At 42.8% G+C, this 13,278-nt stretch overlaps 1 protein-coding gene and 1 pseudogene across 2 annotated transcripts; both read left to right on the forward strand.

Moving 5' to 3' along the window:
- The first annotated feature begins 517 nt into the window (after nt 1-517).
- LOC309838221 (ribonuclease P protein subunit p30-like) lies at nt 518-1,603 on the forward strand (annotated as a pseudogene). The gene is made up of 3 exons: nt 518-777; nt 1,012-1,510; nt 1,557-1,603. The product of its transcript is annotated as a ribonuclease P protein subunit p30-like (transcript).
- Nucleotides 1,604-7,457: 5,854 nt separating this feature from the next.
- Nucleotides 7,458-12,582, forward strand: LOC309838212 (keratin, type I cytoskeletal 12-like; the record flags this gene model as incomplete). Its single annotated transcript, XM_082679233.1, has 8 exons — nt 7,458-7,994; nt 8,384-8,466; nt 9,427-9,583; nt 10,533-10,694; nt 10,796-10,921; nt 11,062-11,282; nt 11,939-12,009; nt 12,485-12,582. 8 exons carry the CDS (start codon nt 7,458-7,460, stop codon nt 12,580-12,582), a joined length of 1,455 nt encoding a protein of 484 aa, XP_082535359.1.
- Nucleotides 12,583-13,278: the final 696 nt, after the last annotated feature.

Genomic DNA, 13,278 nt, shown 5'->3' on the forward strand with positions numbered 1-13,278 from the left:
CTTCATTTTTCAACCATTTTGCTTCTTTCTATTCCTTTTTCTTGCTCAAGTCTCCATCAAAAATAAAAATAAAACGTGGGCTTCCCTGGTGGTGCAGTGGTTAAGAATCCACCTGCCAATGCAGGGGACACAGGTTCAAGCCCTGCTCCGGCAAGATCCCACATGCCACGGAGCAACTAAGTCCGTGCGCCACAGCTACTGAGCCTGCACTCTAGAACCCGCGAGCCACAACTACTGAACTCCGTATGCCTAGAGCCCATGCTCCACAACAAGAGAAACCACCACAATGAAAAGCTGGCACACTGCAACAAAGGGTAGCCCCTGCTCGCCACAACTAGAGAAAGCCCACACGTGGCAACAAGGACCCAATGCAGCCATAAATAAATAAATAAATAAAAGTTAAAAAATAAACATAAATTTCAACTAAGAGTTAAATCAGTCAGAGTACCATGGCTTCTTTCAAAGTTAGAAATGTTGTCTTTCTGCAATGTCTGATTCAACATTAAGCTCTGTAGGCATGGCGGCGTTTGCGGATTTGGACCTGTGGGAGGGTTCCGACCTGAAGGCGCTGGGCTCGTGGAGAATGCCGCTCACCTGGGCTATTCAGTTGTTGCCATCAATCATGTTGTTGAATTTAAGGAAACGAAACAGGAAATTGAAAAACCAGTAGCTGTTTCTGAACTCTTTACAACTTTGCTAATTGTACAGGGAAAATCAAAACCAATTAAGATTTTAACTAGACTGACAATTATCATTTCAGATCCATCTCACTGCAATGTTTTTGTTTTTGCTTTTGTTTTGTTTTTTTTGGCGGTACGCGGGCCTCTCACTGCTGTGGCCTCTCCCGTCGCGGAGCACAGGCTCCGGACGCGCAGGCTCAGCAGCCATGGCTCACGGGCCCAGCCGCTCCGCGGCATGTGGGATCTTCCCGGACCAGGGCACGAACCTGTGTCCCCTGCATCGGAAGGCGGACTCTCAACCACTGCGCCACCAGGGAAGCCCCACTGCAATGTTTTGAGAGCAACTTCTTCAAGAGTCCGGCTGTATGATATCGTTGCAGTGTTTTGAAGACAGAAAACCTTTTTCATATTGCTTGTACACATTTAGATGTGGATTTAGTCTGCATAACTGTAACACAGAAGCTACCATTTTACTTCAAAAGACCCCCTATTAAAGTGGCAATTGAGTGAGGTGTGGGCTTTGAACTTGTCTATAGCCCCCCTGTCAAAGACTCCACAATGAGAAGGTACACAGTTTCCAACGCCCTCAATTTGATGCAGGTCTGCAAAGGAAAGAATGTAATTATATCTAGTGCTGCTGAAAGGCCTTTAGAAATAAGAGGCCCATACGACGTGGCAAACTTACAGTTGTTGTTTGGGCTGTTGGAAAGTGACACCAAGGCTGCAGTGTCCACCAACTGCCAAGCGGTGCTTCTGCATGGAGGGAGAAACTAGAAAAACTGCTTTTGGAATTATTTTCACGGTGAAGAAATCTCGGACATCAGAAGTAGATGATGAAAAAAATAATAATAATAAATAAATAAATAAAAGAAGTAGATGATGATTCTCTTCCAGCCTGCAAGAAAGCCAAGTGTGAGGACTGAAACGAGTCCCCCTTCTCTGTCAGCACTCCCTTCTGCCATCTGAGAACCCATCAGCCACAACAGAATAGGAACCTCCTTATGATTCACTATTTTCACTTGGAGCTAGATATCAGTAGTCCGTAAAAGCAGTCTTACATTTAAGCCATTAAAATAACAAAACCTGAGAGATTAAGATGGCGAAGTAGAAGGACGTGCTCTCACTCCCTCTTGCGAGAGCACCGGAATCACAACGAACTGCCCAGTAGTCATCGGCAGGAAGACACTGGAACTCACCAAGGAGGATACCCCACATCCAGAGACAGAGGAGAAGCCACAATGAGATGGTAGGAGGAGCGCAATCACAATAGAATCAAATCTCATAACTGCCGGGTGGGTGACTCACAAACTGGAGAACGCTTATACCACAGAAGTCCACCCACTGGAGTGAAGGCTCTGAGCCCCACATCAGGCTTCCCAACCCAGGGGTAAAACAATGGGAGGAGGAATTCCTAGAGAATCAGACTTTGAAGGCTAGTGGGAATTGACTGCAGGACTTCGACAGGACTGGGGGAAACAGAGACTGCACTCTTGGAGGGCACACACAAAGTAGTGTGTGCGTCGGGACCCAGCGGAAGGAGCAGTGACCCCATAGGACTGAACCAGGCCTACCTGCTGGTGTTGGAGGGTCTCCCGCAGAGGCAGGGGGTGGCTGTGTCTCACCAAGAGGACAAGGACACTGGCAGCAGAAGTTCTGGGAAGTACTCCTTGGCGTGAGCCCTCCCAGAGTCTGCCATTATCCCCACCAAAGAGCCCAGGTAGGCTCCAGTGTTGAGTCGCCTCAGGTCAAACAACCAACAGGGAGGGAACCCAGCCCCAACCATCAGCAGACAAGGGGGTTAAAGCTTTACTGAGCTCTGCTAACCAGAGTAAAAGCCAGCTCTACCCACCACCAGTCCCTCCCATCAGGAAACTTGCACAAGCCTCTTAGATAGCCTCATCCACCAGAGGGCAGACAGCAGAAGCAAGAAGAACTACAATCCTGCAGCCTGTGGAACAAAAACCACATTCACAGAAAGATAGACAAGATGAAAAGGCAGAGGGCTATGTACCAGATGAAGGAACAAGATAAAACCCCCAAAAAACAACTAAAGTGGAGATAGGTCACCTTCCAGAAAAAGAATTCAGAATAATGATAGTGAAGATGATCCAGGACCTTGGAAAAAGAATGGAGGCAAAGATAGAGAAGATGCAAGAAATGTTTAACGAAGACCTAGAAGAATTAAATAACAAACAAACAGACATGAACAATACAATAACTGAAATGAAAAATACACTAGAAGGAATCAATAGCAGAATAACTGAGGCAGAAGAACGGATAAGTGACCTGGAAGACAGAATGGTGGAATTCACTGCTGCGGAACAGAATAAAGAAAAAAGAATGAAAAGAAATGAAGACAGCCTAAGAGACCTCTGGGACAACATTAAACACAACAACATTTGCATTATAGGGGTCCCAGAAGGAGAAGAGAGAGAGAAAGGACCCGAGAAAATATCTGAAGAGATTATAGTCGAAAACATCCCTATCGTGGGAAAGTCCAGGAAGCACAGAGAGTCCCATACAGGATAAACCCAAGGAGAAACACGCCGAGACACATAGTAATCAAATTGGCAAAAATTATAGACAAAAATTATTGAAAGCAACGAGGGGAAAATGACAAATAATATACAAGGGAACTCCCATAAGGTTAACAGCTGATTTCTCAGCAGAAACTCTATGAGCCAGAAGGGGGTGGCATGACATATTTAAAGAGATGAAAGGGAAGAACCTACAGCCAAGATTACTCTACCCGGGAAGGATCTCATTCAGTTTCGACGGAGAAATCAAAAGCTTTGTAGACAAGCAAAAGCTAAGAGAATTCAACACCAACAAAACCAGCTCTACAACAAATGCTAAAGGAACTTCCCTAAGTGGGAAACACAAGAGAAGAAAAGGACGTACAAAAAAACCCCCATAACAATTAGGAAAATGGTAATAGGAACATACGTATCGATAATTACCTTAAATGGGAATGGATTAAATGCTCCAACCAAAAGACACAGGCTCACTGAATGGATACAAAAACAAGACCCATATATATGCAGTCTAAAAGAGACCCACTTCAGGGCTTCCCTGGTGGCGCAGTGGTTGAGAATCCACCTGCTGATGCAGAGGACACGGGTTCGTGCCCCGTTCCGGGAAGATCCCACATGCCGTGGAGTGGCTGGGCCCGTGAGCCATGGCCGCTGAGCCTGCGTGTCCGGAGCCTGTGATCCGCAACGGGAGAGGCCACAACCGTGAGATGCCCGCGTACACCAAAAAAAAAAAAAAAACACAGCATAAAAGTCAGTAACTCAATATTCTTTCATTCAGTCACAGGATCTTAAAATGTTATTCAAAGCAAAAAAGAAAGATATCATCTACCAAGCAATCAGTAAATTGCACAGAGTGGAAAGTTTTTTTGCCGCACCTGGCAGCTTGCAGGATCTTAGTTCCCCAACCAGGGATCGAACCCGGCCCCAGCAGTGAAAGCACCTAGTCCTAATCACTGGACCGCCAGGGAATTCCAGTGAAAGGTCTGTCTTCAAGAGACAGAACTCAGGGAGGAAAATCCTGCAAACAAAGACCAGGAAACTAACCAATCTGACATGAGAAGATGAGCACATGTTTTACTTAATAAAAATCTAAAGATTTACAAATGCCATATAAATAATAATCCTCATTTTGAATATTCTCTAAACTCTACAGAAATGGAAGATGTAATTCTTTTGAACAGTCACCCAAGTTGTAGTCGTGTTCCTCTGTGCCTCAACTTATGTAATCATTTTGCCAACAAGCCCATTTTATACATTCCCACCTTCCTGTATTTTTACAGCTGTCAAAGGAATTTACTTTCACTTCTAAAAACTCTAAAATAGAGGCTTAATTATTTAGCTTAGCCTTCCCTCCCCCCACAAAAAGAAGCCACTGAAGAAGGAATATTTCTCTTTTCAACTTCTGAAGTTGCTCCCCATTCATAATTGGATTCAGAATAAATCTCGGTCAAAGCATACCAGTAAATTAGAGCAAAGTCATTTTCAAATGAAATGAATTTTAAATGACACATTCAAATACATTAAGGATTAAGTCCTTTCAAGTGAAATAACTCTAAGCGTGCAAGAATGAAGTTTAGCCAAATACTAGGCTAAGACTCAGGATAAAAAATGAAGTAGACATAGCCCTTGCCTGAGAAGCCTACAGTCTAGGATAATATATATGTATAGAAACACGAAGGTATAATGTGTAAACATAATGTATAGATATTGAACAAGATTATTTAAAAATTACATAGAAGCATTAGAGTTGGAAAGTATACATTTCAGCACTAAATTGATTCCAAGTTCAAAAATTCAAGTTAATCATATTCCCGTATTATGTGATATCACGAAGTTACAATTCTGAATTTGGCACATTCCTTCTGACTCTGTAAGCAAGTAATAGTCTGTTTTCATTTCTAGGGCAATAAAATGGATTCCCCCTGTCTCAGGGGGTTGCTACTTGTGAGTGACTAATAATTTACACCCATAATGTCAAGTTGCTGGGTGGGAAGTGCAAGTTTAACTAGTATTTCATAAGATCTCTGGAGATGTGGTTACATGTCAAAAAGTATAACTAAAAACACATTTGCCTATAGGTTCCCAAGATTTCATTTGTGATGCCATTTCTGATAAACCATGAAGAGTAGATCACCGGGTCTCAGGCTGTACACTGAGAAATGAAATTCAAAGAGAAAGCTTTTTTGAAAAGGAAAGAGCTAAAACTCCTGGTTGATGTGCAGGGCAGAAACCCAGTCTCATGATTTGGGGGTCAGAGCGATCCTCTGTCCTTTTTGTTTTCACTGTAAGCAGCAGGGTTGTGTTGTGTATAGAAGGCACTGCAGACCCAGATCCTATCTTGGCCATCTCCTGGCTGTGTGGCCTTGAATAATAAGTCACTTAACATCCTCACCCTCCGATTGCTCTTCTGTAAATCGGGATAAAAATATTCACTTTAAGAAGTTGCCACAAAGGTTAAAAATAATGTCTGTAGTTCAACTGCCCAATGTCTAGAACATACTAAGTACACAATAACTACTAATGATTCAAACAAGGACAAGATCAGAAAAAAACGCTTGTAACGTCGGTGATAGTTTAAAGGAATCCTTGGTAAAAATCTCCGTATAATGCTGGGGCCCCTGGCATTTCCACTTAACAAGTTTCCATTCTCTCAAGGAATGGAACAAATGGATGGATCATGGCCCCTCTCTTCAAGCTGAGCCTGCATTGGATGGCTGCTTCCTCTCTATATCTATTGTGAATGAGAATTTGTAAATTCTGCAAATTTCTTGCTTAAAAACCCCTTTATTTGGACATCCCACTTGCTTGCTCTTTGTGAAGTGTATAAGTTAGGAGAAAATATGTCCCTTGGCCTATCTCCCTTCTATGAAAAGGTAAAAGGAAGTTGTAGTTGGATTTCACTCTGAGTTCATCATTCCTGTTCCTAGGAAAGTGATAAAAAAAAAAAAAAAAAGGGTCACAAGATCCTCCCATTTGCCAGAACTGATACTCTAGAGGTCTGACATGGGCTTCAAGTGCAACCTCTCTGCATTTGCCCCCAAATCACCAGTGGGCACAGCTGGCTCTAGCAGTTCACAGGACTATCCACAGAATTGAAGAACCTCACCTTCAGGGAGGCTGGAGTCAGAGCAGATAATATCTGGATATTTGGGGGTTAAGGGGTTGAGGATACGAGCACTGATACAATTTCCATAAACAAAAAGATCAATTGTTTTTTGATACACTAGCAAAGTTGGCGGTAGAGTGATGAACTACCAGACAAGGCTCCTGATTTCATGGAGTTTACTAGGAAGGTCAAACTTCATGTAAAGGAAGACCTGCTGGAAATACTATCATAGTCTACTCAAATATAGCATTTTTCAATGTTTAAGAGGTCTTCTTTCTGAATCAGAAAAAGAGAAACCGGGCTTCCCTGGTGGCGCAGTGGTTGAGAGTCCGCCCGCCGATGCAGGGGACACGGGTTCGTGCCCCAGTCCGGGAGGATCCCACGTGCCCGGAGTGGCTGGGCCCGTGAGCCATGGCCGCTGAGGCTGCGCGTCCGGAGCCTGCGCTCCGCAACGGGAGAGGCCACAACAGTGAGACCTGTGTACCGCAAAAAAAAAAAAGAAAAAGAGAAACCATGCAACAACCTAATGACAAGACTTTCAAATCTTTGAAAATTTAAATTCCAGTATCAATCTGGAAAATGTGTTTGTTCCCCACCTTCCACTAGTGCATTTCACAACAGTTTCTGAAACGATATTCTGCCAGAAGATACACTACATCATGATCAGATGGTTTATATTGAGTTTTCGAAAGGAAACAGGTAGGAAATATGAGTGAACTTTAAGAAGCTGAAGACTTAGAAAGAAATATTCATTACTTTATCCATTCAGCAGTCACTCTTTGCTTTCCTAATGTGCATAAGACACTGGGCAGTGCTGAGAATACAAGCAATGGAATAATTTGGAGACGAAAAATTCCTTATGACAACCTATCTGTACTCCACCCAGATTTCTTCTTTCTATCACAAATATGTAATGGGAACAATTATTCAATTAGTTCTATACCAATGAATTGTCAATGTGCGTAAACCATTTTCTTGTTGAGCTGGCCAAAAAAGGTTGGGGGGAGGGGAGACATATTTTGAATGGAGAGAGTGAACTTTTCAACGGCAACACCCATTCGGTGACCTATAAAAGGTTAGCCTTCCTGTCTTGCTGACACTGCACCATCCCTGGCTGTGGGTCTCTCGAGAAGCACCATGTCACTCTCCGCGCACACCTCTGGGATGCCCCAGTGGCTGTCCTCCCAAAGTGTGACACTGGGCAGAGCCAGGGGCATTTCTGCCTCAAGCATTGGAAGCAGCTACGGGGGAAGTGCCTTTGGCTTTGGAGGCAGCTATGGGGGAGGCTTTACAGCTGCTTCCATGTTTGCTTCTAGTTCCGGCTTTGGTGGTGGCTCTGGAAGTTCCTTTGCAGGAGGACTGGGCGCTGGTTATGGAGGAGCCAGGGGAGGTGGCTTTGGGAGCCTGGGGATTGGATTTGGGGGAAGCCCAGGAGGGGGCTCTCTAGGGATTCTCTCTGGCAACGATGGAGGCCTTCTTTCTGGATCAGAAAAGGAAACTATGCAAAATCTTAATGACAGATTGGCTTCCTACCTGGATAAGGTTCGAGCTCTAGAAGAGGCTAACGCTGACCTTGAAAACAAAATTCGAGAATGGTACGAAATACGAGGATCTGGAGACCCACCGAATGATTATAGTAAATATCAACTGTTGATTGAAGACCTCAGGAATAAGGTAACAAAATGGCTTTTTAGAGGGGCTTTGGGAATTATGTTTTACTTTTCTTTTTTGCTATTTCAATATTTTACAGTCATAAATCACCTAAAACTTAGATATCTTTCCATTCAACTGTATTTGGAATAATTTCTCATCTTAAGATATTTAGTTTCATTTTATCATTTACCATAAAGTGATTGTTTTTTACACTACCTTTTCTGGGGGAAATGTATGTTTCTTAATTTTTAAATAATATTCTCTATACATATTTTCTTTTAAAAGTTAACTGCCTTAAACCCTTAATAAAATAGCATTATAACATCACCTAAAATTTTCCTGTCAAAGATATATTTGCAGAACACTGTCTTGTACGACCTCACTTTGTGTGTCTTCCCCTGTTTGGCCAGATCATTTCTGAGAGCACTGCAAACGCCCAGCTGCTCTTGCAGATCGACAATGCGAGACTGGCTGCCGAAGACTTCAGAATGAAGTGAGTAGACTAAAAGAAAGACTGATGATGGTTGACAGGCCCCAGGATCTCTTCTTTTTCTCTATTTTCCTGCCTTCACTGACGGCAAATATTTCCAACCTTCTGCAGTTCACATGCTCCATGCATTTAATGTTTTGGTAAATTCACATTGGGCATTCTATCAGAAAGTAACGAGATTCAAACACAACTCACATTACATGTCCTTAGTTGTAAAGTACTTAAACCCAAGGCTACGGATTTTCATATTCGACACTTGTTATTGACTCATGTTGCGACATGATAATTCCACCAGAGTCCTAAACCTCAGTCTTCCATGCATGCAAATGAATGAATAATGTTTTTGCCTGGGCGCTAAATGAAGTGGGCTTTTTCCCGATGACACATACAACTAAAGCATTAACCATGCATTTATTTTTATATTGCCTCCTCCTTTCCCATACACCACCGTCAGACATAAGGAGAGAATACTAACGTCCTTTTTGCTCTGCAAAATTTCCTCACAGGATGTTGCAGTGGTGATGATCCTGAACCTTAGTACGAGTCACTAAAGAAGTATCACTGTTTTTAAATTAAACCATGAATAAAGGTTAAGCAAGATGACTAATTATTATCTAATTTTCAACCGCTTTTAGGATTCCATCAGAAACTCCACCTAGAGAGGGGCTGCTACTTACTGTTCATAGCCAAGGCAGCCAGCCAGACGGGAAGAGGTAGCCTGGGATGCGGTGCTACTGCGGTTCATCGCTGGTAGAAAAGTATCACTTCCTAATTTTTTCACTTCTCTCCCACTGAGTAGCAACCTGTCATTTAAAAAAAGGAAAAGAAAAAGTTAGAAAAGCAAAAGCAGTCTCATGCATTACAATGCTGCTAAATTTATATGCAAAACAGCCCTGAAGATCGCAGGGGGCTTATTCAAATGGGTGTGTTGATTCCCTGGACTGTTTCGCACTTGGTTTTCAGATACGAAAATGAGCTGGCCCTGTGCCAGAACGTGGAGGCTGACATCAACGGTCTGCGCAAGGTGCTGGACGAGATGACCCTGGCCAGAGCCGACCTGGAGATGCAGATCGAGACCCTGAATGAGGAGCTGGCCTACCGGAAGAAGAATCACGAAGAGGTGAGCCAGAAAGCACAGTTCTCTAAGCTGCTTTTTTCTACCAGACTCAAAAATTACAATTTCAAATTTATAAACCTGGAGTTAGAAGAGATATGCGTGATACACTATCCCCCTGTTAAGATGACCATTTGTTTTGAAGTTGTGGTGGTGGTTTCTGTTAAAGTTTAACACGTGAGAGGCACTTTTTGTCATTTTCATCATTTGGTAAGGACAATCAGAATTTTAATTGTCCTGATTTAGTGATTTCTTAAAATATAGTATTTTTATTCATTAGCTGGGGAAAAAATGTTAAAAGGCTGACTTTGCGCTATCTAGTGAAGAACGCTCTGGAAGGATTGAAGAATTAATCTTTTAGTCATAGAAAATAAAAGGAGATACTTATCAAGAAAAAGATATAGTATTTTTAAAGTTCAAAAATAAAAGTCTACCAATAATACAGACTGTTATATATGTTAGAGAAATGAATTATACCCAGTGTAATACACACATGGAACTCTGATATATCGCAATGTATATAAGTAATCATGCATGACCCTGGCACTAGGCTCCTAAAAAGCTTTCCACTGTAAAGCAATGACTGTGGTACAAACAGTGGGCAAGCCCAGGGACCGTCTGCAGCCCTCGGTTTGGCAGCTGTAGTTGAAAACCCCGGGTACCTTTCCACCAGGGCTTCCCTTCTTGTAAAGGTTGTGGAGCCCCAAGAAGCGGGGCCAACTCATCCATCAGGCATGGTAGGCACGGCACCCAGGACCCGTGGTGAGTTTAGGGGCCCGTGAAAGTGTCTTAAGTTCTTTCAAAATCAGAATAAAAATACGAATTTTAGGTTAAAAATGTTTGAATATATTATATTGATAGGTTTGTCTTTATACCAACTATGTTTTGTGGAGGAAGAGGCCCACGAAAGTGACAATGGGCCCCTGTGCCCCTCTCTCTCACTCGCTGTCCCCAGGAGCTCCAAAGCTTCCGGGCCGGCGGCCCAGGCGAGGTCAGCGTAGAAATGGACGCTGCCCCCGGAGTGGACCTCACGAGCCTCCTTAACGACATGCGGGGGCAGTATGAAGCCGTAGCCCAGCAGAATCGGGAGGATGCGGAAGCCTGGTTCATTGAAAAGGTACCACTAACAAAGACAAAAGGCGTTGATACACTTGCATTAAAGACCGGGGAGAGGCGCAGGGCTGGCTCACGTCCCCTCCCCCCTCTTTGCTGTGGCAGAGCGCCGAGCTCAGGAAGGAGATCAGCAGCAACACCGAGGAGCTTCAGTCCAGCAAGAGCGTGGTCACCGACCTGCGGCGCGTGCTTCAAACCCTGGAGATCGAGCTCCAGTCCCAGCTCGCCACGGTACGGCGCGCGCCAAAAGACGCGGCTTCCTTTCGCCTTGCAAAGGAAATGTTGCATCCAAATTAGTAAGGCCATTGGCTGCCTTCCGCATTTCGGTCCCCTCCATTGTTACGTCTGTGCCATTTCCCTCCCCCGTGCAGAAGAAATCCCTGGACGACTCGCTGGCCGAAACCGAGGGCGACTACTACAGCCAGCTGTCCCAGGTGCGGCAGCTCATCGGCAACGTGGAGGAGCAGCTGCTGCAAGTGCGCGGTGACGCCGAGCGCCAGAGCGCCGACTACCAGCTGTTGCTGAACATCAAGGCCCATCTGGAGCTGGAGATCGAGACCTACCGCCGCCTGCTGGACGGAGAAGCCCAAAGGTGAATAGATAACTGAGGCTGAAAATAACCTCAATGGCTGACGGCCCGTGGACACTGATGCAGTTTGGGGGCAGTAGAAGTGGGAAGGGTTCTTTAGTTGACAGAAAATAACACATCTAGTAAAGACATGCCTTAGATTTGTTAAATGCTCTACATTGTGCAAAGTGTTGTCACCCGTTATCTTCCCTGATAAAAGTTAATAAAATGCTGGGATGGACAATGGCATCACAGACAGAGGCATACTGCAGATGAGTATTAGAAAAATCAACCGTCTGAGTTCTGATGTTAATGCCCCGATGCTGAGAATGACATCAAATCACAGCCACGCAATCACCTCAGACCTACTGTAGCGAACTTTCCAAAAGTAATAACAGCCTGGACTAGTGGGAAGAATTCAGGACTGTAAATCAGGAAACCAGATCTTCCATTAGTGGCCAGTTTGCTTCAATTTAAGAGCCCATTTTAGGCAGGGTTGGAAAGCAAAGGTGCACTGCACCAGCTGATTACTCTCAGGGTGCATCGTTCAATCATTCTTAATCAAGAAATGTATAATACTTTCTCCAGTTGGTCATTTTTTAAGCTCAAATAGCAAATTCCTTATTCCCTCTCATTCCAGAAAGCATCATGTGATATCAACTCCCTTGTTTTCTTTACAGTGACTGTTTGGATGAAAGTTCCTCTGTGACAGCCTCCAACTCTCAAGCACCGTCAACTGATTCCTCCAAAGGTAGGCAGATTCCCTAAGAAGCACTTGGAATAAGTCAGAATCACATCTGTTAATGACTAAAACTGTAAGATCTCATTGAATATTGCAGTGTTATTAACTAATTTAAACTTAAAGTATATTTGTATTCAGAGCAAAGAAAAAATATTTATGCATTCCTGCAGAAAAATGAGTAGTCTGTTCTGTGGTAAAACTTTTGGCAAGCTCAGGAAGGAAAAAAAAATCTACAAAGTATTATGAGAATCATAAACACTTTTTAAATTTTAAGTAGAAAAATATTTTCATTTGTGCACAACACTGAATACATTTTATTAAATAAAATGCATTTCGTTTAGAATGCAAAAGTCACTTTTGAAAGTTTAAATTTGATGGACTGTATCAGTCAATACCTAATTTAGAAGCTTAAGTTAAACAACCAATTTTAGATGAGTATTTGAAACACTAACTTTTGCCCTCTTTGTTCCATTTTTATCTTTAGACCCTACCAGAGCCCGAAAAATCAAGACAATTGTGCAGGAAGTGGTGAATGGTGAGGTGGTCTCCTCCCAAGTTCAGGAAATTGAAGAAATAATATAAAATTTCACAAGATCTGCCCCATGATTGTTTCCTTAGGAACAAGAAATTTACAAGTAGAAATTATTCCTTTTAGAGCAAGATGATACTGCTCTAGATGATACTGGTCACAAAAGCATTCAATCTCGATTTCTGTTTGTTTGATTTTCTTTGGATTCCCTATTCACTTTGAGCCTTTTTTGGCCTTCTGAAACAAAATTTAATTACAAATAGTTGTGGAAATGTTGGTCTTTATAACAAATCAAAATTGCCTTACCTCTTCCTGGACCTAGAGTAGTCTTTTAATAAACTTTCTTCTAGTGACCTGGAACATATTTTTAATCACCGGACTTTGATCAAGTAGCATGTTTTTAAAAAGTTAATCTTAATAAAAGATGAATGGTAATAATGTGAAGTGTGTACCTCCTTGACTCCAACAATAGTGTCAAGGCATAGAGAGAGGTTTGTGAAATACTAATTATTAGTATTAGATAAACACTGAGATAAAGATGTTGAAGTGGGAGATTAAGTTAAGAAGATTCTTTTAGAAGTTCTTTCCTTTTTACATCAGCCCATCAAGGTTACAAAAAAAAATTGTACTGTGCACTACACGGGATAACATTTGTCCTGTTCTTTTTCTAGCACTTTCTTTCATTCAATCAAGAAACACTAATGAACTCCCATAGTGTGCCCAACTCAAGCCTCGAAGGTGAATAAAGA

This window comes from Grampus griseus (assembly GCF_964374135.1).
Source record: "Grampus griseus genome assembly, chromosome: 20".
Lineage (NCBI taxonomy): Eukaryota > Metazoa > Chordata > Mammalia > Artiodactyla > Delphinidae > Grampus > Grampus griseus.